Raw genomic sequence first — 25202 nt, 5'->3', positions numbered from 1 at the left:
ATACACCTAAATTCTTAAAGTACAGGCCTTTGCAGACAGGCCTGAATATCTGTATCCTAACATTACTGGTTTAACGAGGTGATGGGAGAGGGAGTTGGTTGTTACAGGGGACCGGCGAGGGAACTTGGGACCCCGGCCAATGGCCTGGAGAATGGAGACCCCAGCGACGGGTGAACTGGTGACCCAGAGGCCCAGATCAGGAGTCGCAGCTGGTTCTGGCCAGTGGGAGGACAATGGGCTGTGAGGAAACGACCCCGGTGACCTAACCAACTGGTTCTAGCCAGAAGGGGCCAGAGGACAGAAGAGAGGGGAGGAGGCCCAGGTGAGCCTGTTTACTTGGAGATAAGACAATGGACAGAGGCAGGGCTTGGGGCTGGTGATATCAGAAGCCCAGCTGGGAAGCAGGGGGGCTCTGGGCTGGGGAGAGAGGGCAGGCAGAGCCCACCTGTGGAAATTTGGATGTGCTGTGCTGAGGGACGCCAGGCATGAGGGCCCTGAGAGTTTCCTAGGCTGTGTTCAAACACTCAATAAACCCTCCTGTTTTACGCCAGCTGAGAGTCACTCCAGTCTAGAGAACAGGGTGGCATCATTCCCTCTGGGAGTGGAGGCCCTTGGGATCCAGAGCAAGTGGACTCCCTGAAGGGGCCCACAGCTAGAAACAGGTGTGCTAAGGCTCGGAGAGGTGCGGCTCCAGGAGGTGGAGGGGCTTAACCCCCGAGAGAGAGTGGACCCCCTATAAGGGCTGTCTCACTGAAGGGGGTTCCCCACACGGACTGCATGGGGCCAAGAATGGGCATGACCTGTGAGTCTGTGAGAAAGCTTTTCTCAGATGTATGCCTTAACAGGCTCTATTATAATTGTCCCCCTTTATGCTGATCCTCATCTCTTACATTCATATCATCTACACCATCCTGGCTCTTACCTTTATATAGAAAATTGATTAGTGGTCCAGTCTTAGAAGGTAACAATAAAATAGTGAGACAGGAGTAGTCAAGCTTGGTTCCCTTTATTAATAAAATTGCCTTTTTTATTTAAGAACAGCACATAACAAGGAGAGACCTGCAATACTCAATCCTTATGGAACCAAAGGCTGCAGCCCAAGGAAGTCTAATCCCAGTCCTGTCTGATCCAATTAATAACCCAAATGTGCACTCAAGATAATTACTCATAATCTGCTTTCTCTGTTACAGATATTGCAATAGTCAAACTTCCCATACTAACATGAATAGTACATCTTGCATTCAGAACACTTGTTCTGTTAAAGAGAATATTGTGCTAAACATTAAACAACTCAATGTCTCGTTCTCACTAAATTATTTTTTTCTGCTCTTAATAAAGGTGATACAATTTAGCATTATTACTACAAATTATTTTTAAACATTGCTGGGGGTTTGGGTCACTTGACAATAGGCCTTCACTTACAAATAGGCCCTTTGGTCTAATGGTCAGGAGACAGCAGGCAAAAAGCCTTCCCTGCATGCTTTCCACACTTCATTGTCGTGACTCTCTTCTACAGTAAGGACAGCTTGATCTACTTATGACCCAAGTCCAGCTACTCCCCAGATACCAAAAAGCTGCTGTCTTTCACCTACACCATCCTCACTCCCATGTTAAACCATATGATCTACAGCCTGAAGAAGAACAACGTGAAGGCCCCCTGAGGAAAACACTGGGCAAGAAAATGTGTTGACCGCAATGGTAGTTGTTTTGATACAGAAGTGAGTATTTCAGCAAACAAGAAGGCTGAAATGAGCCTCTTAGAATCTGTGTTTGACCAGAGTTTATCAACACTAGACCTGAGGTCAGAATTACAAAGGTGGGAGTTTTAAAAGCACCTAAGCTATTCAGCTATCTGCCATTGTAAACAATGAGGTGACTAAATCACTTTGGCAGTTTCGGAAATCTTCCTCAGTGCCTATCTCCTTATTTGGATCCTTTGAAAATCTGGCTGTGGATTGAAAACTTTCTGTTGAAATATTTCCTGGAAGGAAAGAAGTTTTAAAGAAAACAGAAATTTTCTTGGGGAAGAAAAACGGATGAAGTGAGCTGTAGCTCACAAAAGCTTATGCTCAAATAAATTGGTTAGTCTCTAAGGTGCCACAAGTACTTCTTTTCTTTTTGCAGATACAGACTAACATGGCTGCTACTCTGAAACCGGTCATTTTCATCAAATGATATGGGGGTTTTATAGAAAAAATAAAACAAATCAAAAATGGAAACCAAACCCTGATTTTTTTTATCTTTGTGGGCTTTTGGTATTTCTATTAAAATCTGAATTATTTCAAAGAAAATATTTTTCCATACAGGATTTTTTTCCCCCTGACCAGCTCTAATTATAACTGGCCTTGGAAGGATTAGATTTTTATTGGTAAATGTTGGCAAATATTGATTTCAATGTACACACACAAAGCAATGAAAAAATATTTCTATCAATAATAACCAGAATTTATAGCGAGGCAAAGTAAGAAAAATGCTGCTTGAGAACTTAATAGTGATCTATTTAAGGATACTGACTTTGTATATTTTGACATGTGATCTTGACAATTTGTTTTAATGATTATAAAACTTTAACTCTTTGAATCTCAATATTTACTGCCATTAAACAACTATTGTCTGACATCCCCCTGTTGCATGAATGCCCCATGATTTCCCGCAACCCTGAAAAGGGTTTGAACAACTCATTTTATTTTTCACATGCATTACTGATTATTATTTCACTTCTGTTTGAAATACCAGCAGCTCAGGATGAGAGCTGATTAGACTGCTCTGGAACCACATCTCCATCCCTCTTCATGGAGAATTTTTAATTTTTTGGTTTTTGCTCTTAGTCGGAATGCAGCCCGATTTTGAAATATCAAACTCCTCCATGAAATGGAATACCTTTCTTTGCCTACATCCATTGAGACTGGTGTTTCTATGAGAATCTAAAATATACGGGCTTGATCACATTCCCATGATCCTTTAATGTATTAACAGCAGCAGGCATGAGACCTGTTATGAAAGTATGATTCTGATTCTTAGAAATGCACATTATCTCATCTGCACTTGATACCCAAGAGACCTAAGAGTAAAGAAACAAGTGTTCAAGGGAGATTACCCTGACCACAACTCAGTCTGGTGCACTACATCGAAAATTTGGCCTGGGATTTTCAAGGGAAGCTAAGAGGACTAAGTGCCAAATTCCTGTTGAATGTCAGAAGAATTTGAGTGACATCTAATTACCTGTGACATCTTAAAAGAATCCCAGCCACGATCACCATTGTATTGGTTCTTTCCTCTGAAGTAGCTGGTATTGTTGGAGACAGGACGATCGCGTGAACTTTCAACAAGTGTTGGGTGCCTAAATCCACAAGGCCCCTTTTAAAATCACAGTTAAGAACAGTTACAAAACTATTTAGGCCTTCTTTCTGCATCATTAATAAAACTCCCTTCTCTTGGCCATTTTCAGATCACATTTAAGGCAGCAACCTAAACCGTGGAAGAAGGGAAAAAGAAGAATTTGAGGCAAAGAAAAACATTGTAGGACTGTTTGACATGTAAATTTCACTCCTAACTTTTCCTCCCTTATAAGTTCATTCAAAAAGAGGAACTTAGTGACAGCTACATTTTGGTGGAAGGCCACATTTTACCAATAGCTCTCCTCAAGGCATCTTTTACCTCCTGGTTCCTCAGGCTGTAGACAATGGGATTGAACATGGGAGTCACCACCGTGTAAAGCAGGGAGAACACCTTATTGAAATCCAGAGACTGGTTTCCTGACGGTGCCACATACATGATGATCAGAGCCCCGTAGAACATTGAAACCACAATGAGGTGAGCGGAACAGGTGGAAAAGGCCTTTTTCCTCCCCATGGTCGATGGGATTCTCAGGATGGTCAGGATGACATAGACATAGGACGTGATGGTCAGGACAAATGGGACCATTGATATAGTAAAGGCAGAGATTAGAGCTGTTGTCTCTATCAGGCTGGTGTTGGTACATGGAAGCTTCAACAGAGCTGTTAAATCACAGAAAAAGTGGTTGATCTCACTAGGGCCACAGAAGGGCAACAGAGATGCCATAATTACTGTGAAGGAAGGAGCCACAAAGCCTAATGCCCAAGAAGCAAAGGCCAGCAGAAAGGAAAACCTGGGGCTCATATTGCTTGCATAATGCAGTGGATCACATATTGCCAAGTACCGGTCATAGGACATCCCAGTCAGGAGGAAACACTCAGTAGCACCCAGAGAGCTAAAAACAAACAACTGAAGGAAACAGCCCAGGAGAGAAATGGTCTTGTCACCTGTCGCAAGACTCGCCAGCAGCCTGGGGATGATAGTGGAGACATAGCCAGTTTCCAGGAAGGATAAATTGCTGAGGAAGAAATACATGGGGGTGTGTAGGTGGTGATCCATCCATACGGTCAGAACGAGGAGAAGGTTCCCAGCAACAGTTGCTAGGTAAATGATAAAGAACACCACAAAGAGGGTTATCTGCAGCTCAGGAAGAGTTTCAAATCCTACAAGCAGGAACTCTGTGATGAGTGTGTGGTTTCCCTTCTCTAATCCAGCCATTGGTTATCTAAAGGGGACTAAAATAGGGTTAATAAAAATTCATAGAATTTAAGGCAAGAAGAGACCAATGTGATCATCTAGTCTGACCTCCTGCATAACACAGGTTAGAGAATTTCCCCAAGTGATTCTTGCATCACGCCCATATCTTATGATTGAATGAGAGCATAACTCTTGGAGAGAGATTCAAATTTTGATTTGGAGACTTCAGACTTGATACTTTTTTTTTATTTTTTGCTGAATTTACAAGCTCAGCTGATAAAAGTAACTGTGTTGACATCATAAAGTTCTGTAAGGTATTTGATTTAGTACTGCATGACATTCTGATTAATTAATTAATTAATTCAAATTAATGCACAATGTCATATATCTATAGGTTGCAAAGTAGGTTGCATATACAGGATTGAGGACTGTGCCATCAAAAGCAGTTACTCTGAAAAGGGCTTGGGTGTTACAGTGGATAACCAACCGAATTTGAGATCCCAGTGTGACGATGTGGCTAAGAGAGTTAATCAATCTCTGGATGTATATAAAAGGAATATTGAGTAGGAATAGAGAGGTGGTATTACATACATATACATAATTAGCGTGACCATGACTGGAATACTGTTTCCACTTCTGGTGGCCACACTTTAAAAAGGATCTTGAAAAATTGGGAAGTGTTAAAAAAAGAGCTGTGAGAATGATCATAGGTTTGAAAAATCTGCTTTACAGTGAAGGACTCAAGAAGCTCAGCGCTCTATTTAGCTTACACAAGAGAATGTTAACAAGCAACTTGATCACAGTCTGTATGTTCCAAAACAAGGAGAAGAGTTCTGACTGTAGAAATCTGTTTGATCTAGCAGATAAAGGCATATCAGAATTCAGTGGTTAGAACCTGAAGCTAGATAAATTCAGATTTGAAATAAGGGCACACATTTTTTTAAAAAATGAGAACAAATATCACTGGAACAACTTACCCAGAGAAGTGGTGGATTTTTGTCTTTAAAACGAGATTGGATGTCTCTTTCAAATGTTCAGATTCAACTAGAAGTTTTGTGCTGGATTCAGATCAGGTAAAGGTCCTCCAAGTGTCACAGCTATATGCAAGGTGGAACAGATTGTCTAGAATAAGAAGTTAGCACATATCAAAAGGGACCATTCAAGGTAAAGTAGCCCATTAGCCCTTCTGCAGTCATATGGCAAAAACAGTGGGTTAGTGGGTTGCATATTGTTGTAAGAAGCCAAGCCATAAATCCAGTGACTCTGTTCAGTCCAGGATTTTTAGTGTCGAGCAGAGTTATGAATTTAAGCTTACAGGCTCATCTTTTGAAAGGGTGGTGGGCAGATACTCCACCAGAGAAGTAGATCACATCATGGAACGGGCCACCCAAATACCCCAAGACATCCTGCTTCAATACGGAAATAAACCCCACTCTGACTGCACACCCATAGTTGTCACCGGCCCCTCCGTGCTGGAATCCATACAGGGTATCATCAAACAACTACAACCTATACTCGATGGGGACCCGATCCTGAAATAAATCTTTCCTGAATTCCCACTTCTGGCCTTCATGCAACTCCCCCCGACCTCTCCAAGCTCATCATCAGAAGCAAGTTCCCCACACAGACCAGGACACACCAACTCAAAGCAGCAACAGACCGTGCCATAACAGATGCAAAACCTGCAGACATATCTCCACTGCTACAATGACCAACACTCCCCACAACACACCTTTCAAGATCCATGCATCCTACACATGCCTTTCATAACATGTGGTGTACCTCATCCCATGCACTAAGTACCCCAATAACAGCTATGTGGGTGAAATCGACAGTCAATACACACTCAAATAAACTCACACAGGAAAATGATAAAAAAGACAAAAACACGATGTCACATGTGGGTGAACACTTTTCACAGAGCCATCACTCTATATCTGACCTATCATCCTATTCCTCCAAGGAAACCTGCACAACGCTTCCAGAAGATAAGCCTGGGACTTTAAATTCATAGCTTTGCTAAACCCTAAATATCCTGGACTGAACAGAGACCATGGATTTATGGCTTATTACAAAGATGTGTAACCCACTAACCCTTCTTTTTGTCCTGTGACTGCACAGGTGTTAATGGGCCACTCTACCTTGAATGGTCCCATAGAATATGTGCTATCTACTTATACTAAACAATCTGTTTCACCTTGTATTTTGCGGTGATCCTTGAAGTACCTTTCCCAGACTTGAAGAAGAGCTCTGTGGGGCTTGAAAGCTTGTCTCTCTCACCAACAGAAGTTGGTACAATAAAAGATATTACCTTGCCCACCTTGTCACTATGAAACCCAGATGGACCTGCAGGCTGATATGTTATTGGTACACAGGGCAGTGTGACTGCATCCCCATCACCAAGAGTGGAAGACCGGCAAGAAGATTCCATCCCAAGACACGAAAGGGGCAAGAAGTGGGTGCTCAGAGAGACCAGAAAAGGGGAAAGGGGGCAGCTGCCTGTCACCATATCACTGACAAACACTGATTAATTCATTCTCCACACGTGTGACAGTGTGGCAAAATGGGCAATGATTTTTCTCTCTTTTTCATAGACAGGGAACTGAGACGTGAGTTGGGGAAGTTATAGGGCCTATGGAAATTTGGGGAAGTTCTCTGGCCTGTGTTATACAGGAGGTCAGACTAGATTATCACAATGGTCCCTTCTGGCCTTGGAGTCTATGAAGCTACGATTCTATAAGATATTTTACCCAGGAATGAAAAGTTACTACTCAAGTGTCCTATTGGCTGTTATTTTCAAAGGGACACGCTATAACTTTCAGTGGGAGCCAGAAACTTAAGCTCCGTTGAAAAAAAACTCAGCCATGATGAATAAGAATTGTGATGGAGAATAGCACTGAAAATAGTCCCATGGCATTCCATCAATTAATAAGATGTCTTCTTCTGGAATATTGTGTTCTGTTACTGATCTCCCCATCTCAAAATGGGATACAGCAGAAATAGAGGGAGTTCAGATCTGGACAGGAAAAAAAAGGATTGAAAGAATGAAAAATATCTTTGTTGAGAATATAGATGGAAACAAAAGGGCTGTTAAGTGGAGCTAGCTGGGAAGATATTTTCTATCCTATGTACAATTTTGATGAAAATGATGAAAAAAACCAACCCATAAAATATTATTGAAACGTTTGCAGTTTTCATTAAAAAAACCACCACCACCACCCCCAATTTGGGGGGACAGGGAGGTTGGTTGTCAAAAACAAACAAGTAAACAAACTTACCACTTTTTGGATTTTCTTTTTTTCAACAAAAACACTTTTTTTATTAAAGCAATTTATTTTGGTGAAATTTCTGTTTCCTCAAAAATCTATTTCCCATCAAAAGAAATTTTTGAAAAGAAAAGAATATCAATTTGGACTAAACAAAAAACAAAAAAAGAGAAAAAATTACCTGTTGTGAAAGCTGACATTTCATCTGTTCTGTCTTGAACAGTAATCAGACACATTCCATTGGCAACATCTTTCTCTCTCATATAAAACACAGCCTCCATCCATCCGACATGTACCCAGCCATGTCTAAGACAAGCACCATTATATCAGACAGAACAAGGTAAATCCTCAGAATGGTCCACTGACAACATTCATTCCCTTGGCTTTTTATTGTTTATTTCAGATCACGAAGACCCAGGGAATTCTTCCTCTCTCTCTCTGTCTCCTCCTACTTCCCACTCCCTCCTGTTTAATGGATTTTACAAATATTTTGGCATGTGCTACCAAAGGGATCTATTAACATGTTTATGTAGCTTTGATCATAGGCAATTTCACTCCTGTCACTGTGACCCCAGAGGAGACAATCTGGCTATTTAATCTCATGTGGTAAATGAGATCTCTTCTGATCAAGCCACTTTTATCTTTCTTTGAAACTTTGAAGCAGAGTCATCTAGAGATTGGGTTATTTTCAAAGTTTATGGCCAAATTCTCTAGCAGTATCTGAAGCCGGCCTTTAGTTGTGTGCAGTTAGTGACATGATCTCGAAAAAAAAATCCCATAACATATCAGCATGGCTTTTGTATATTGTAGGCAGACAGGGTGGAATATTTAAGTTTGAGGAATAGACTCCAAGCTATCCGATTCCGATCCCTTACCCTCTGCTTCTCCCAAGGGCATTTAGGGAAGTATCATCCACTTTCCCTTCCCCCCAACTCAAGAAAGAGCCAAACCCTTGGAGCCCGACAGACCCAAACAGCAATCCAAACAAAGCAGCAGCCAAATTGCACTAGGTACAGTCTACCCGGTGACCACAGTCTACTTGGTGACACACATGTGCAGAGCTTATTTCGTGGGTGGAGTTCAGAAGAGTATCACCCATACTTTTTTTCCAGGATCTACCTATGTTCCCACTCACCCACTGTTTTTTTCTGCCAGATAGTGGCACTACAGAGGAACCTGAGGCATGTCAACAGCAAGTGTTCCATGGACCACCAATGAATCACAGCCCATAGTTTGGTTAAATGTTGTATCTACCTGGTTTTTGTTTGGTTGTCTGGTTGGTATTTGCAGTATTCAACCAGCTTCTGTCATGAGCACCAACCTAAGGAGCAATGAAACAGCCACCTTGATTACAAACATGTGGTCTTTCCTAGCAGGAAAACCAAGATGTGGGCAGCTCAAAAAGGCACAATTAAGAGGTGTCATGGTTACGGTGCTAATTGCACCTCCAACCACTGTGTGGTCTCTCCGAGTGTACTGGCTCACGTGTTTGGTATCTTGCCCATGGAATCTTATGATTCTTCTACTCTTGGACCAGGACCTGGGTACAACCCCTCATCTAATGCCAACCTCTTATTACTGAATAGGTTCAACTAGACACTTGTATTTCCTCCCTTTGGGGGCCTATGACCACTGATATGGTGATAAACAGCCTTCTGAAAACAAGTTCAGTTACTAGCAAACAGAACAAAGCTTTAGATGAAATCATTTCAAAACAACAACCAGTCCACATGCATGTTTTGACTCCTCTAATCTTACATTTCACTAAAGCTAAGTCCAATGGTATTTCCACTTAAGTTACAGGAATAGAACAGAACCAACTTACCTTCTCTTAGGAAGCCAAGAAACTTTTGGTCCTAGTTTGTCTTCCAGAGAATGACTCCTCCTAGTCTGTCTTTCAGAAAAGCTAGGTTTTTAAAAAAGAAACCACCCTCACTATGTCTCTCTGGCCACCAATTAATGTACAATATCGTTCAATGATCTGTGTTACAGGCCTGACCTGTGAAATCTTCTTTCTTCTGTCTCAGACCGGTTTCTCACAGCCGGCCAGGCAAATGTGCTAAGATGCTGCTCCCAGATGGTTGCTCAGTTGTTTGGTAGTTAGACTCATTCAGCCTTAATGGCTTACAATCATTGCTCTAGCAACTGGTGAGGAAAGATGTGCTGTAACTGTGTCCTCCCCTGGCATTTCAATATGACGTGTGAAATCGAGTACATAAACCATATTTTAGGGTAGAGATCAAGGTTCACTACTGAGTGCCCCCACTTTTGTCATAACAGGTTTTGCACATTTTGATTTATTTTCTGTGTTTCTGTTGCACATTTGTCTAAAAGACCAGATCATAGAATCAGAGAAATGTTGGGCTGGAAGGTACCTCGAGAAGTCGTCAAGTCCAGCCAATGTGTTGAGGCCGGACCAAGTAAGCATAGACCATCCCTGACAGGTTTGCCCAACCTGTTCCTAAAATCCTCCAATGATGGGGATTCCACAACCCCCCTTGGGAGCCTGTTCCAGAGCTAGAATCATAGAATCATAGAATATCAGGGTTGGAAGGGACCTCAGGAGGTCATCTAGTCCAACCCCCTGCTCAAAGCAGGACCGATCCCCAATTAAATCATCCCAGCCAGGGCTTTGTCAAGCCTGACCTTAAAAACTTCTAAGGAAGGAGATTCCACCACCTCCCTAGGTAACGCATTCCAGTGCTTCACCACCCCCCAAGTGAAAAAGTTTTTCCTAATATCCAACCTAAACCTCCCCCACTGCAACTTGAGACCATTACTCCTTGTTCTGTCTTCAGCTACCACTGAGAACAGTCTAGATCCATCCTCTTTGGAACCCCCCTTCAGGAAGTTGAAAGCAGCTATCAAATCCCCCCTCATTCTTCTCTTCCGCAGACTAAACATCCCCAGTTCCCTCAGCCTCTCCTTATAACTCATGTGTTCCAGTCCCCTAATAATTTTTGTTGCCCTCCGCTGGACTCTTTCCAATTTTTCCACATCCTTGTAGTGTGGGGCCCAAAACTGGACACAGTCTCCAGATGAGGCCTCACCAATGTCAAATAGAGGGGAATGATCATGTCCCTCGATCTGCTGGCAATGCCCCTACTTATACATCCCAAAATACCCTGAGAGTTAAAAAGGTTTTCCTAATATCTCCCTGGCTGCAGACTAAGCCCATTCTTGTCCTCCTTTCAGTGTATATTGAGAACAATTGATCACCTTCCTCTTTATAACAACCTTTAACATATGTGTACACTATTATCAGGTTCCCCCTCAGTCTTCTTTTCTCAATACTAAACATGCCCAGTTGTTTTACCCTTTCCTAACAGGTCAGGTTTTCTAAACCTTTGATCACTTTTGTTGCTCTCCACTAGACTTGCTCCAATGTGTCCAATCTGGCGCGCAGAATGGATACAGCACTCCAGCTCTTCTAGTAGACATTGCTAATGCTGCTTCATTCAATGAAAACAAGAGGTGATTGTGATCTAACAATGTAGTGAATACTTGGAGCTGGGGGAAATTTACCCTTGTAAAGACGACCAGAATCACACAAAGCTCATGTCCCTCTTAAGTCTTCAAAATATAATTCTGAAAATAGCACAATTTAGGGAATCTGTCTATGTACAGCTTATGAATTCTGGTGGATGTTATGAAATTCTTGAATCATGGAATGCCTCAGTGGCTGTGGAGTCAACCATCTGCTCTCAGGATTGTAGCACATCCTTTCCGGACAGGGTACAAGGGTGGGTCATTAGATCGTAATGCTCACCTATTCAGATGGAACCACATTAGGAAAATGGGATGGCTGAAGCCTAGGGAAACCAGTTCAGCCAAGGCTGTCTACACTACATCCTATGTTGGCAAAACTTATGTTGCTCAGGGGTGTGAATATTTCACCCATCCCCCAAGCGACATAAGTTACACCAACATAAGCACTTGTCTGCACAGCACTATGTCAGAGGGAGAGCTTCTCCTGCCGACACAGCTTATGCTGCTCACGGAGGGGGTTTTATGCTGACCAGAGAGCTCTCTCTGGTTGGCACAGAGCATCTTCACCACATGTGCCCTGCAGTGAGGCAGCTGTACTGGTGCAGTGCGGTACATATAGACATGGCCCAAGTTTCTCTGCAGAGCTCTGGAGAGTGGAAAATGCCCCGCAGCAGAACAAAGAAACCCAGGCAGTGGTATTAGCCTTTAGAAACAGCAGAGGCTCAGTGAGTCAAAAGGAGACACCCAGAAAACGTTGGGAAGGAGAGAGGATGAGACAGGCTTGCTTCCGTAGCAGGGGGTTCTTGTTTAACTGTGGGACCACTGACGGAGAAGGAAGCTAGCTGACATAGAGAGAGAGAGACTCTATGATTCAGAGACGAAGACATGTGGACGTGGGGTGGATCCAGGACACCCCAAAGGACTCTGTCATAAGCCTAGAGAATGCTCCAGAATAATGAGGAAACTGAGGCAAGGAAATGCATGTTGGTGTGTTTATTATTTCTGCCTAGATCTACATATTTTCTGTGATACGTAAAGAGTTCAAGAACTCTATGCAGAGCCTGTCTGTGTGTCTGTTTGTGTCACTGTCACATGCTTCATAAGAGCTGTTGTGTGAGAATGACACACTCTTGGTCTGAGATGCTCAGGTTTCTTAATTCAGATCTTTATTTGAACCAAAAGCACACCTTGTGATGACAGTTCCGGTTAGAGTGAGAAACAACAGATGTACAGAAAAAGATGGGCCTCAATCACCTTCTCCTGGGTGGGTCACAATGACATTCTCCTACCATACTCTCCCAACCCCCATACATTCTAATACAGAGATACCCATCCATGACATTGCGGGGAAACACCCAGACCCATAAGAGGTTCTACCACCGCCTGCCTTGTAACTTTCCAGAAGTCACATCTTCTAATTTACATATTCATTAGCTCTTATCCAATCAACATGAAGTATTATGTGTCTTGTCCAACTCATACAATATGCATGTGTAAGCTTCAGGTTGCATAATGTTTGCTGTCCACACTATTTTCGTGTTGTTATTTCTCTTTTCTAATTGGCTTATTACCCCTATTCGTGCACCAGTCAAGTGTACTTGGCCAGGCCGTTTTACCCTTTACTCTGTATAGGGGTTTTCCTATTTTTCCTTAAGCAAGTTTTGGCAGTTTGTTCTGGCCTCTTCTCTATATTCTCTTCTCCGTACATATCACCCTTGTCCTACACAGTGGCTTAAAAATGTCATTTAAGCAAGTTTACATAAAAGCAAGTCAGAAAAGCAACACCCATGCCAAACAAAGGCTAGGCCAAAAGGCAGCCAGGGCAGAATAAGTATCATTGTGGTCTGTCCAAATTTATATCATTAGATATGATCATCAAGACACTTCCCAGCAGAGTTAAACCATAAACCCAGGGTGTCTACACCATGGGGAGTTCTGGAAGAGGATGTACTTAGGCTACAGGGGAGGCTGAAGGGGTTAATTTTGCTCGTGGTGGGGCTCCAGGACAGTTGGGATATGGAGTCCCATTTCAGTAAAGCGGTAACAGACAGACCTCCTGTGCCCAGGACATGCGCTTGAGGTGCCCTGGTAGAGACAGTTCCGCAGCCTGCTCAGATTTCAGGAAATGTAAAGCAGACAGGTCCAGTGGATTGGGACCCAACACAGCAGCCTGGAGAATTTCTCCTGGAGGTCATTTTACTGGGGCTGTGTGTGTGCCAGGCATTCTCAGTTAACCAGATTGTAATTCCTTGGTGTCTCTGAAATCATAAACCTCCTGGGTCTCTCTACATACATAGAAACATCCAGGTTACTCTAGATGTGAATTTCGGATAGCTACATCATAGAAGAAGAAAAATGAACAAAAACAATATCTCATCTTCTCTCTTTTTCTTTCATACCCACCCACATCCACACACTTGCACACTTTTCAGGTAACCTTTGAGTTAGAAAACCATTGGTGAAGCAGAATCATTTGCATTCAAGAATCTAAGACATTGTTGGAGTGTTTAACATTAGAATTTCTCTGCTGAATTTTCTTCCCTTGTGATTTCACTTGAAAATGTGGGCACAGAACTTGGCTACATCTTGGGAGGAAGCCAGATTTTATGGATGACCCTGCCCAAGGCATCTTTCATGTCTTTGTTCCTCAGGCTGTAGACAATGGGGTTGAACATGGGAGTCACCACCATGTAGCGCAGGGAGAACATTTTGTTGAAATCCAGAGACTGATTTCCTGACGGCGCCACATACATGATGATCAGAGCCCCATAGAACGTTGAGACAACAATGAGGTGAGAGGAACAGGTGGAAAAGGCTTTTTTGCTCCCAGCAATGGATGGGATTCTCAGGATGGTCAGGATGACATAGACATAGGATGCGATGGTCAGGATGCTAAGATCAGGGATGTTACCTTAATGATGCTGGTGTCTTCACAGAAAAGTCTCAATACTGTTGTTAAATCACAAAATAAATGGTTAATGTCACCCAGGCTGCAAAATGCCAGCATAGATGTCGTAATTACTGTGAAGGAAGGAGCCACAAATCCACATGTCCAAGAAACAGTTGCCAACAGAAGGCAAGTCTGGGGCTCATCAGAGTTACATAATGTAATGGTCTGCATATTGCCAAGTATCAGCCAAGGACATCCCTGTGAGGAGGAAACATTCAGTAGTCCCCAGGAAACTAAAAACATACAATTGGAGGCAACAACCTGGTAGAGAGATGGTCTTGTCCAGAAAACTCACCAGCAGCCTGGGATGACATTGGACACATAGCCGGTTTCCAGGAAGGACAAGTTGCTGAGGACGAAGTACATGGGAGTGTGGAGATAATGGTCAGTCCAAACTATGAGAACGAGGAGGATGTTCCTAGCAATGGTTGCCAGGTAGATAATGAAAAACATCACAAAGAGTGTTATCTGCAGCTTTGGACGGGTCTCAAATCCAACCAGCAGAAATGCTGTGACAGTGGTTTGGTTCACCTTCTCTAGCCCTGCCATTGGTTGTCTAGAGAAAAACAATGTTGTGTTGTAAAAAAATTAAGTACTATGGAAAACAGACACAATCACATGCACACTGCAGAGAGTAGGATTAGAATCCTGGCCCTTTAGCTCCAAGATTACAGATTTCTACCAACTGAACTAAAAGCAACCGTCACAAGTCAGAAATCAGGTAATCCTTGATCCCTCCAAACTCAGTTCTCTTCCCAACATACTACCCCCAATCACCTGTGAAGTGTCTGTCCAACTGGACTTTTAATCTCCAGCCATAAAAGCTGCCCCCACATTTATTCTACTATCTCACCTGCTCTTAAACCTTTTCATTCCAACATTTCCATAATCTTATGAACACATTGGAAAGCTCAAAAGTACTTTACTGTTTGTGACGCCAATATGATTTAGTGGTTCTGTCTATCTAGGTATTTACATGAAACCAACAGTGTAACGAGTGCTTCACAAACACTAATTCTTTTAACCTCACAACACCAACTTGAAGTAAGGGAATATTGTCATCTTAAATTCATCTATTAGGAACTGAGGCGCAGAGAGATCAGCAGTCTTACACCTTGTGTCATTGTTTACACCTTTGTAAAACACTATCAGATCAGAACAATCAGGCTAGCTTCTCAGATGGCATAACCAGGATATGTCATCTCCAGATAGTGGGCTGGCCTGTAATGTTTTGTACAGATGTAAATAGGTTAGAGAAAGGTAGATGGGGAATTGCTGAGAATTATTTTGGATATTGGCAGAGCCAGGAATTGAACACATATATCCAATGATTGAGTAGTGGGCTATCCTTTCTGAACAGTGAAAGGCATACATTTCTGTTGACTTCCCGGCTATGCTGCTGATTCCTTGGCTGAGGAGCTGGTGTACACTTGAGGAATGCCATACATGAAGCAGAATGGGCACACAAGACACAGAAATGCAACTCCCATGAGGCATGATGGTGGCACTTCCAAATGAGATTTCTTCAGTTTTGGACCACAAATGGCTGAAAAATCCAAGCTTTTCCACTTTCACAGGTTTGTTTTTTTGGACAAAGAAGTTGAAATTGGACATTTTTTGTGGGATAAAAAAAAGTTTAATTGAAAATTCAACTTTCTATCGAAAGCCAGTTTTGGTGGAAAATTTTCAACCTGCCCTCCTCTTAGCTTTGAAAATGTTAGTGCCTGTTTTTTTTAATCTCACTTATATCAGTGTAAAGCATGACTAACTGTTAAATGCAATGGGCCTGATTATCAACTCACTCACCCAGGTGTATATTGAAGTCAATGGGGTTGATTATTGCACTGGTATAAATCAGAAGTCAACATTAATGAGAGTAGGATCTTTTAACTCAAGTCAAGTGATCACCAATCAGCCTAGCTACCCCACAAATGTTTGTTCAAGAGCACCAATGTTGTCCTAGCCCAAAAGTTTGTGAGTGTTGTGGCAAGATGGCCAATTTTAGTCTGGTGGGTCCTGAGTTTTTCTTGGCGGGGAGCTAAGATGCCACCCTTTGCCCCTGCTCTTGGGTGCCGAGGGCCCCGCTACTAGCCCGGGAAGGTGGTAGAGGAGGGAAGCTGGGGAGGGGTCTGGGTTTGTTCCTCACTCTGAGTCCCAGCTCCTCTCAACCCCTGTGAGTTTCTTACCCTTGTCCCCCTGAGGTGGGGGTCCTTAGACGCTGGGGGGAAGGGGGTCTCCCTGTCCTGCTGGGCAGGATCTCCCTTACTCCAATTCTCAGGTCTTTCAAATCTCTCAACACACCTCTAAGCTCCAGACCTTTCTCCTTCCTCCTTCTCCCCTGTCTGCCTGACACAGGGGGTTTTATTAGGTTCCTAACAGGACCTTAATTGACTGCAGGTGCTCCAATTAATCTGCAGCCACTTTCCCCAGTCTACAGGGAACCAAGCCTTAATTAGCCTTGAGCTTATATATTTCCCCTTTAGCACTCTTCCAGTGCTCCCTGGCCCTCCTGTATCACAGTGTCTAGACATTTACAACTGTGCATGTTGATCCAGGTTAATTGTTGTTAAAAGGAACACGAACTCTTGTCTTGAGAAATCACCTTTGTGTGACTGTGAACCATGTGTCATTAAATCATTGTCATTAGATATACAATAAATCCATTCCTAATTTTCTCTTGCTTGTCTTTTTGAGTGCAGATTGGAAACAGGTGAAACACAATTAATTTACACTAACAAAAAGAATTAAAATGTTACCAGAAGAAGAAGTTTGTATGATATTCCTTCTGACATGAAACCTTCTGTTAGCATCTATCTATCTATCTAGCCATCTAGCTATCTAGCTATCATGTCTAAAATACATATCTTTTGAGTGGCTGTGCACTCTGATATCTGTTGGGTTTGTTAGGACATTGTCCCATCAGTAACGAGAGAAGATCATTAATACCATTCATTCTTCTTTGGTTTGAGACCAGAAAGGCGCAAGCTATTTCTCAGTGTCTCCCAAACTCCTCTCACTTCCCACTCACCCACTCGTATAATGCCTTTTTATAGTTTTGTGGATTATAATTTCAGAGGGATCTATTAATGTGTTTGCCCTGTTGAGATCAGAGTCAATTGGACTATTTTAATTTTGCTCCCTGATGGGATTTTTACTAACTTCCTACCCTGACAAATGAAATAGAATTCATAGGAAATCGACCTCCAACTGTCCTAAATAGCTTTGAAAATCCCACACTCTATCTTTCCACATAGTTGAACAGATAGGCAGTCAAGGACAGATTTTTTAAAGGGTTTTAAGCACCTGTTTTGATTTCCAAAAGCACCCAGGAGCCAATGCCAATTGAAATAATGGGAGTTAGGTGCCTAGATACTTTAGAAAGTTCCATAAGGTGCCTAAGTACCTTTAAAATTTGTCCTCAGGTGACAAACTCCCATTGATTTCAAAATCTGGCCCTTGGTCGTTACGCAGTATAGCTGCTCCTTCTCCACACCACATCATCTTCTTCCCCTAGTGCCCATTAGCTGATCCTTTCCTATCCTTTTTTTGCCTGGGAAGCTATCTTATCTCATTATACAGTATCACCACACCTTTCACATGAATTACAGTACTCTTTTCATAGGACTCATCCACTGCTGTCATTTAAACAAACTGCACTTTTAAGACTATTTTCCCCATAGTTCCCAGTTCTCTTTTCTTTCCTATTTTATTAGTCTACACCCATGTACCTCTACATGGAAACTATCTATCTATCTATCTATCTATCTATCTAACGGAACATGGCCATAAATGCCTCATTAATTGTCCTGGTGATGTGATGGAGGCCAGACAGTAGATCTTCAACTGGTGTAAACTGGCACAGCCATTGAACTTAATTAATCTAAACTGATTACCACCAGCCAAGGATCTGGCCCCAGGTTTCTAATGCATTTTGCAGGAATGGCAGCTGCCATGTAGGATAGAGTGAGTCTCTATAGGATGACAGCAATTTGGTATCTTTCCTTGTCCCCAGCTCATCCTGCTTCTCCTTTCCAAGACAATACAAAGCCACTAAGTGGCAGCAGAGTATATAAGATGGATGGAAAGCGGGAGGGATGGGCGTGAGATCTCTCATGTCTTTGGCAGAGTTGCTGTAACTGCAATGTCTTTGCTTTTGTGTTCTATGCTATCGGACCTAGAAGAATTTTGCTACCTCCATAGATACAAGGAGCCATTGCTCAATATGTATTCAGTCTTTGCTCAGCCAAATAACAGGACCCAGCCAAACACAACTGCCCTTCCTCTGCCTAAACAACAAATATGACCAGTTGGAGTTCGCAAACCCTGATCCCCCAAACTGGATCCCTTCCCAACATACTGATTCCAATCACAGCAGCTGAGAGTCAGGCTCTCTGTATTTATCTAGGTGTTTTCAAGACACCAGTCACTACAAGACTTAGGTTCAAATCTAAAGAACATCCAAAGGAGGGATATGTTTTGTCCTTGGTCCAGAAAATGCTATCCATGGTGAAGTGAAGGTATTGTACCAGGATTCACCCATTTTTCATGCAATCTGGAGCCCCTAGTGCAACCCATGCTTGATGGGTGTGGTGCTCTGTCCACGTCTAGTGGCACCTGGATCACCTAGAGATTGATAAGTCTGCTACAGCCTTGACTAAGAGCCTTGTGGCTTTTAGTCAGTGCAGTAGAGGCTCATGCACTAAATTTCAGGGGTCCCAGGTTCTATCCTGCCCATCGATGACCGGGGTCTGTCAGTGTTACACCAGCACACCATAACGGTGACCAGTGCCATGGGCCCACCCCTACATGCATAGCAGTCTTCAACTATCATAGAATATCAGGGTTGGAAGGAACCTCAGGAGGTCATCTAGTCCAACCCCCTGCTCAAAGCAGGACCAATCCCCAAATAAATCATCCCAGCCAGGGCTTTGTAAACCCTGCCCTTAAAAACTTCAAAGGAGGGAGATTCCACCACCTCCCTAGATAACGCATTCCATTGCTTCACCACCCCCCAAGTGAAAATGTTTGTCCTAATATCCAACCTAAACCTCCCCCACTGCAACTTGAGACCATTACTCCTCGTTCTCTCATCTGCTACCACTGAGAACAGTCTAGATCCATCACCTTTGGAACCCCCTTTCAGGTAGTTGAAAGCAGCTATCAAATCCCACCTCATTCTTCTCTTCTGCAGACTAAGTACAGTAACTCCCCACTTAACGTCTTCTCGCTTAATGTTGTTTCAATGTTACGTCCTTGCTCCATTACAGAACATGCTCATTTAAAGTTGTACAATGCTCCGCTATAGCGTCGTTTGGCCGCCTGCTTTGTCCTCGGCTGGCAGCCCCCCATCCCTCGATGTGAGGATGATGTCTGCCAAGGGGGTTCATTGGTGAGGTTTTAGGTGGCTGAGGAGCCCACTTCATGACCTGCAGATTTTCCCACAGAAATGACAGGTGTAATCTTGGAGGAGACATAGTTATGGGCTGGAGTGTTGTGCCCCTTCTTTCCTCCTTTGTTGTTTTTCTTTCTCATGAACCACATCTGTTCTTCTCAAAGTGAGTTGTGGTTTGGTGTATGGTGTGGCACCACTGTGTTCTGTTCTGCACCGAGTCCTCCCAGTTTGTTGGGTTGATGCACCCATTGTTTCATGTTCTCTGTGTATATAAATCTCCCCACTGTATTTTCCACTGCATGCATCCGATGTAGTGGGCTGTAGCTCACGAAAGCTTATGCTCAAATAAATTTGTTAGTCTCTAAGGTGCCACAAGTCCTCCTGTTCTTTTTGCGGATACAGACTAACACAGCTGCTACTCTGAAACCTGTCATTATGCAAGGCACTGAATTTAGCCGAATGGAGTGGAAATATATCAACTTCATGAAAAAACTTGTACAGACACAGACAGACATCATCTTCCTTTCCAAATACAAACAGATGGACATCATACCAAAAGGACTGAAGGTAAAAAATCCATTACAATCTACATACCACATAGACTATGCTGACAGCTTGTGCCACACACTCTCAAAGAAACTGTGGAACCACCTGATCAACATCCTCTACAGCAAACAGGGAAAGATTAAGAATGAGCTCTCCAAACTGGATACTCTCATAAAAAAACAACCTTCCACACAAACTTCCTCGTGGCTGGACTTTACAAAGACTAGACAAGCCATTTACAACACACACTTTGCTTCTCTACAAAAGAAAAAGGACACTAAACTATCTAAACTACAACATGCCACAAAGGGCCACAACAGTGGTTCCCTTAACCCACCCAGCAATATTGTTAATCTATCCAACTATACTCTTAGCCCAGAAGAAGAATCTGTCCTATCTCGTGGCCTCTCCTTCTGCCCCTCCACCACCACAAACATGATACAGTTCTGTGGTGACCTAGAATCCTATTTTCGACATCTCCAACTCAAGGAATATTTCCAGCATACCTCTGACCAGCATACTAACCCACAGAGACCTTCCTATCAACACTACAAAAAGAAGGATTCTGGGTGGACTTCTCCTGAAGGTTGAAACAACAGACTGGACTTCTACATAGAGTGCTTCCACTGACGTTCACAGGCTGAAATTCTGGAAAAGCAGCATCACTTGTCCCATAACCTCAGCCGTGCAGAACACAATGCGATCCACAGCCTCAGAAACAACTCTGACCTCATAATCAAAAAGGCTGACAAAGGAAGTGCTGTCATCATCATGAATAGGTCGGAATATGAACAAGAGGCTGCTAGGCAGATCTCCAACACCACTTTCTACAAGCCATTACCCTCTGGTGCCACTGAGGGTTACCAAAAGAAACTACACCATCTGCTCAAGAAACTCCCTGAAAAAGCACAAGAACAAATCCGGACAGACACACACTTAGAACCACGACCAGGGGTATTCTATCTGCTACCCAAGATCCATAAACCTGGAAATCCTGGACGCCCCATCATCTCAGGCATTGGCACCCTGACAGCAGGATTGTCTGGCTTTGTAGACTCCCTCCTCAGGCCCTACGCTACCAGCACTCCCAGCTGTCTTTGAGACACCACTGACTTCTTGAAGAAACTACAATCCATCGGTGATCTTCCTGATAACACCATCCTGGCCACTATGGATGTAGAAGCCCTCTACACCAACATTCCACACAAAGATGGACTACAAGCCATCAGGAACAGTATCGCCGATAATGTCATGGCAAACCTGGTAGCTGAACTTTGTGACTTTTTCCTCACCCATAACTATTTCACATTTGGGGACAATGTATACCTTCAAATCAGCGGTACTGCTGTGGGTACCTGCATGGCCCCACAGTATGCCAAATTTTTTATGGCTAACTTAGAAAAATGCTTCCTCAGCTCTCGTCCCCTAATGCCCCTACTCTATTTGCGCTACATTGGTGACATCTTCATCATCTAGACCCATGGAAAAGAAGCCCTTGAGGAATTCCACCATGATTTCAACAATTTCCATCCCACCATCAACCTCAGCCTGGACCAGTCCACACAAGAGATCCACTTACTGGACACTGCGGTGCTAATAAGCGATGGTCACATAAACACCACTCTATACCGGAAACCTACTGACCACTATACTTACCTAGATGCCTCCAGCTTTCACCCAGACCACACCACACGATCCATTATCTACAGCCAAGCTCTACGATACAACCACATTTGCTCCAAGCTCTCAGACGGAGACAAACACCTACAAGATCTCTATCAAGCATTCTTACAACTACATTACCCACCTGCTGAAGTGAAGAAACAGACTGACAGAGCCAGAAGAGTACCCAGAAGTTACCTACTACAGGACAGGCCCAACAAAGAAAGTAACAGAACGCCAGTCACCGTCACCTTCACCTTCAGCCCCCAACTAAAACCTTTCCAGTGCATCATCAAGGATCTACAACCTATCCTGAAGGACGACCCATCACTCTCACAGATCTTGGGAGACAGGCCAGTCCTTGCTTACAGACAGCCCCCCAGCCTGAAGCAAATACTCACCAGCAACCACACACCACACAAGAGAAGCACTAACCCAGGAACCTATCCTTGCAACAAAGCCCGTTGCCAACTGTGTCTACATATCTATTCAGGGGACACCATCATAGGGCCTAATCACATCAGCCACATTATCAGAGGCTCGTTCACCTGCACATCTATCAATATGATATATGCCATCACGTGCCAGCAATGCCCCTCTGCTATGTACATTGGCCAAACTGGACAGTCTCTAAGTAAAAAAATAAATGGACACAAATCAGTCGTGAAGAATTATAACATTGAAAAACCATTTGGAGAACACTTCAGTCTCTCTGGTCACTCGATTACAGACCTAAAAGTTGCAATATTACAACAAAAAAACTTCAGAAAGAGACTTCAATGAGAGACTGCTGAATTGGAATTAATTTGCAAACTGGACACCATTAACGTAGGCTTGAATAAAGACTGGGAGTGGATGGGTCATTACACAAAGTAAAACTGTTTCCCCATGTTTATTTTTCCCCCTACTGTTCCTCACACATTCTTGTCAAGTGCTGGAAATGGTCCATCTTGACTATCGCTACAAAAGGTTTTTTTTTTTCTCCTGCTGGTAATAACTCACCTTAACTGATCACTCTCATTATAGTATGCATGGTAACACACATTGTTTCATGTTCTCTGTGTATATAAAATCATCCTACTGTATTTTCCACTGCATGCATCCAATGAAGTGGGCTGTAGCCTACGAAAGCTTATGCTCAAATAAATGTGTTACTCTCTAAGGTGCCACAAGTACTCCTATTCTTTTTGCTGATGTTCGTTTGTCAGACTTCCCAGCTGATCCTGAGAATCCTCCTGAGCCATCTCTACTAAAGATGATATTTTAGTATAAAATTTGACAAAAAAATTTGACCAAAGGTGATATTTTAGTATAACATTTGCAATGATAATATTGAAATGAAATATTTTAATCTTATTGAAGTGAAAAGTTTCTCCATTAGGTAAGTATGTTTTCCGGTAATCAAAATGAAATGAGAAACCCTAAACAAGCTGTTTTCTTTTTTCCATTTAAAACTTTGTGTCCAAATAGACATGCCCATGTAAAATGTTGCAGGTTTGATCAAACTCAATTTTCAGATGGAAAATGACTCAATGGAAAAGAGCTTCAACAAGCTCTGCTGATATGGCCTTTGGACAAAGTTACAATAAGAAATATTTCACTCTGAGATGTTTCTTAATTAGAGCCTGTCAAACAACAGGGGAATAGCGGTGGGGAGTTGGAAATCTTCGAATGGCATTTGAAATTTCATTGAGAAGTTTGAAATTCCAAAATTCTGATATCTTTCATGAGCTCTGTAGATTTGTGACAAATAAGAAAAATATTTTTCAAAAAATATTGTCACTTTTCACACTTTATCATAATTCAAAAATATTCAAGGGAAAATCAAAACTTTGAAAATTACAACAAACTCCATTTTAATAGGGATTATATAGATGCAAACAAAAAATGGGGGGGGGTAAATAATTGCAGATGGTTTTGTATTGAAATTCAAAATCTGCATAAAATATAGCAATATAAACTTCAAAATATTTTAACTAGTTCAATATAAGCTTCCATTTATCCTTAGAACTTCCATTAGGGGACACTTCCCTCAGTACTCAAGATGTCTCTAGGGGTATATTCTAATAAGGGAGATTTCTCTTTAGAGCAGAGCTATTCCTTGGTGGATTCTCCAACTGAAAGAAAATTGCCTATATTTTTGGAGGAAAGATCTTGATTCCTATTCTCCGAATTGCTCCTTTAACATCCTTGTTCCTGAGGCTGTAGATAATGGGGTTCAGTATTGGAGTCATCACCGAATAGAACAGAGAGACCAACTTGTCCACATCCAGGGAATAGCTGGATTTGGGACATATGTAGATGAAAACAGCTGTCCCGTAGAACAGTACCATCACAGCGAGGTGCAACGAGCAGGTGGAGAAAGCGCTGTGTCTGCCTTTGGCAGAGCTCATTTTAAGGATCATGGAGATTATGTGGATGTGGGATACCAGGATCAGCAGGAAGGGCATCATGATGACGAAGGCAGCTGCCACAATGATTTGGATCTCGTTCCAGTAGGTGTCCCCACAGACCAGCGTCAGCACAAGCGGGATCTCACAGAAGAAGTGGCTGATCACGTTGGACCTGCAGAAAGGCAGTGTGAAGATAAATGTTGTGTGGCTCAGGGCCACAAGGCTGCCACAGATCCACGAGCTGGCAGCCAGATGGACGCTCACGGTCTTGTTCATGAAGCCCACACAGCGCAGTGGGTTGCATATAGCACTGTAACAGTCAGAAGCCATAACGGCTAGCAGGCAGCACTCTATCACTCCAAACAACAGAAAGAAATACATCTCTGCCGCGCAACCGGCGAAGGAGAGAGTTTTATCCTCTGAGAGGAGGTTGGCCATCATCTTGGGCAGGATGACAGAGGTGTAGCAGATCTCCAGGAAGGACAAGTTCCTGTGGAAGAAGTACATGGGGGTGTGAAGGGCTGGCTCCACATTTATAAAGATGAGGATGAGGATGTTGCCCAGCATTGTGATTAAATAAATACTTATGAACAACAGAAAGAGAAGGCGCTCCATATGCGGGAGATTAGAAAAACCCAGTATAATAAACTCAGTCACTGAGGTGTAATTTTCTGTGGTCCCTTCGGGATATTTCATCTTGAGAAATACAAACAAAATGTATTCACTATTTTGATACAGCATTTAAGTCAAGCAAAACTGTCTATCTATCTTCATACATACCCATCTCTCTATCTCCCTAGACATCTAGTTAGTTAGCTAGCTAGCTAGTTAGCTATCTCTCTGTCCATCTACCTATCCATCTATCTTCATACATATCCATCTATCTATCAGGGCTGACATCATATTGGCCAGATTCTGTCCTCACAACAAGTGTAAATCCACGGCAACTTCACTTAAGTCAATGGTTCTCA

At 42.8% G+C, this 25202-nt stretch overlaps 2 protein-coding genes and 1 pseudogene across 2 annotated transcripts; all 3 read right to left on the bottom strand.

Moving 5' to 3' along the window:
• Positions 1–3600: 3600 nt before the first annotated feature.
• Positions 3601–4554, bottom strand: LOC125622635 (olfactory receptor 6M1-like). Its single transcript, XM_048820762.2, has 2 exons — positions 4284–4554; positions 3601–3998 (listed from the first exon to the last, which is right to left on the bottom strand). The coding sequence occupies exons 1-2, from the start codon at positions 4552–4554 to the stop codon at positions 3601–3603; spliced, it is 669 nt and encodes a 222-aa protein (XP_048676719.1).
• Positions 4555–12493: 7939 nt separating this feature from the next.
• Positions 12494–14787, bottom strand: LOC125622636 (olfactory receptor 8I2-like; annotated as a pseudogene).
• Positions 14788–23970: 9183 nt separating this feature from the next.
• Positions 23971–24927, bottom strand: LOC125622611 (olfactory receptor 10C1-like). Its single transcript, XM_048820736.2, has one exon. It carries the CDS (start codon positions 24925–24927, stop codon positions 23971–23973), a length of 957 nt encoding a protein of 318 aa, XP_048676693.2.
• Between the last annotated feature and the right edge of the window lie 275 nt (positions 24928–25202).

The sequence above is a fragment of the Caretta caretta genome, chromosome 13 (assembly GCF_965140235.1).
Source record: "Caretta caretta isolate rCarCar2 chromosome 13, rCarCar1.hap1, whole genome shotgun sequence".
In the NCBI taxonomy this organism is placed as follows: domain Eukaryota; kingdom Metazoa; phylum Chordata; order Testudines; family Cheloniidae; genus Caretta; species Caretta caretta.
Note: the sequence above shows the minus strand (reverse complement) of the source record. Positions and strands in the feature narration are given on the sequence as shown.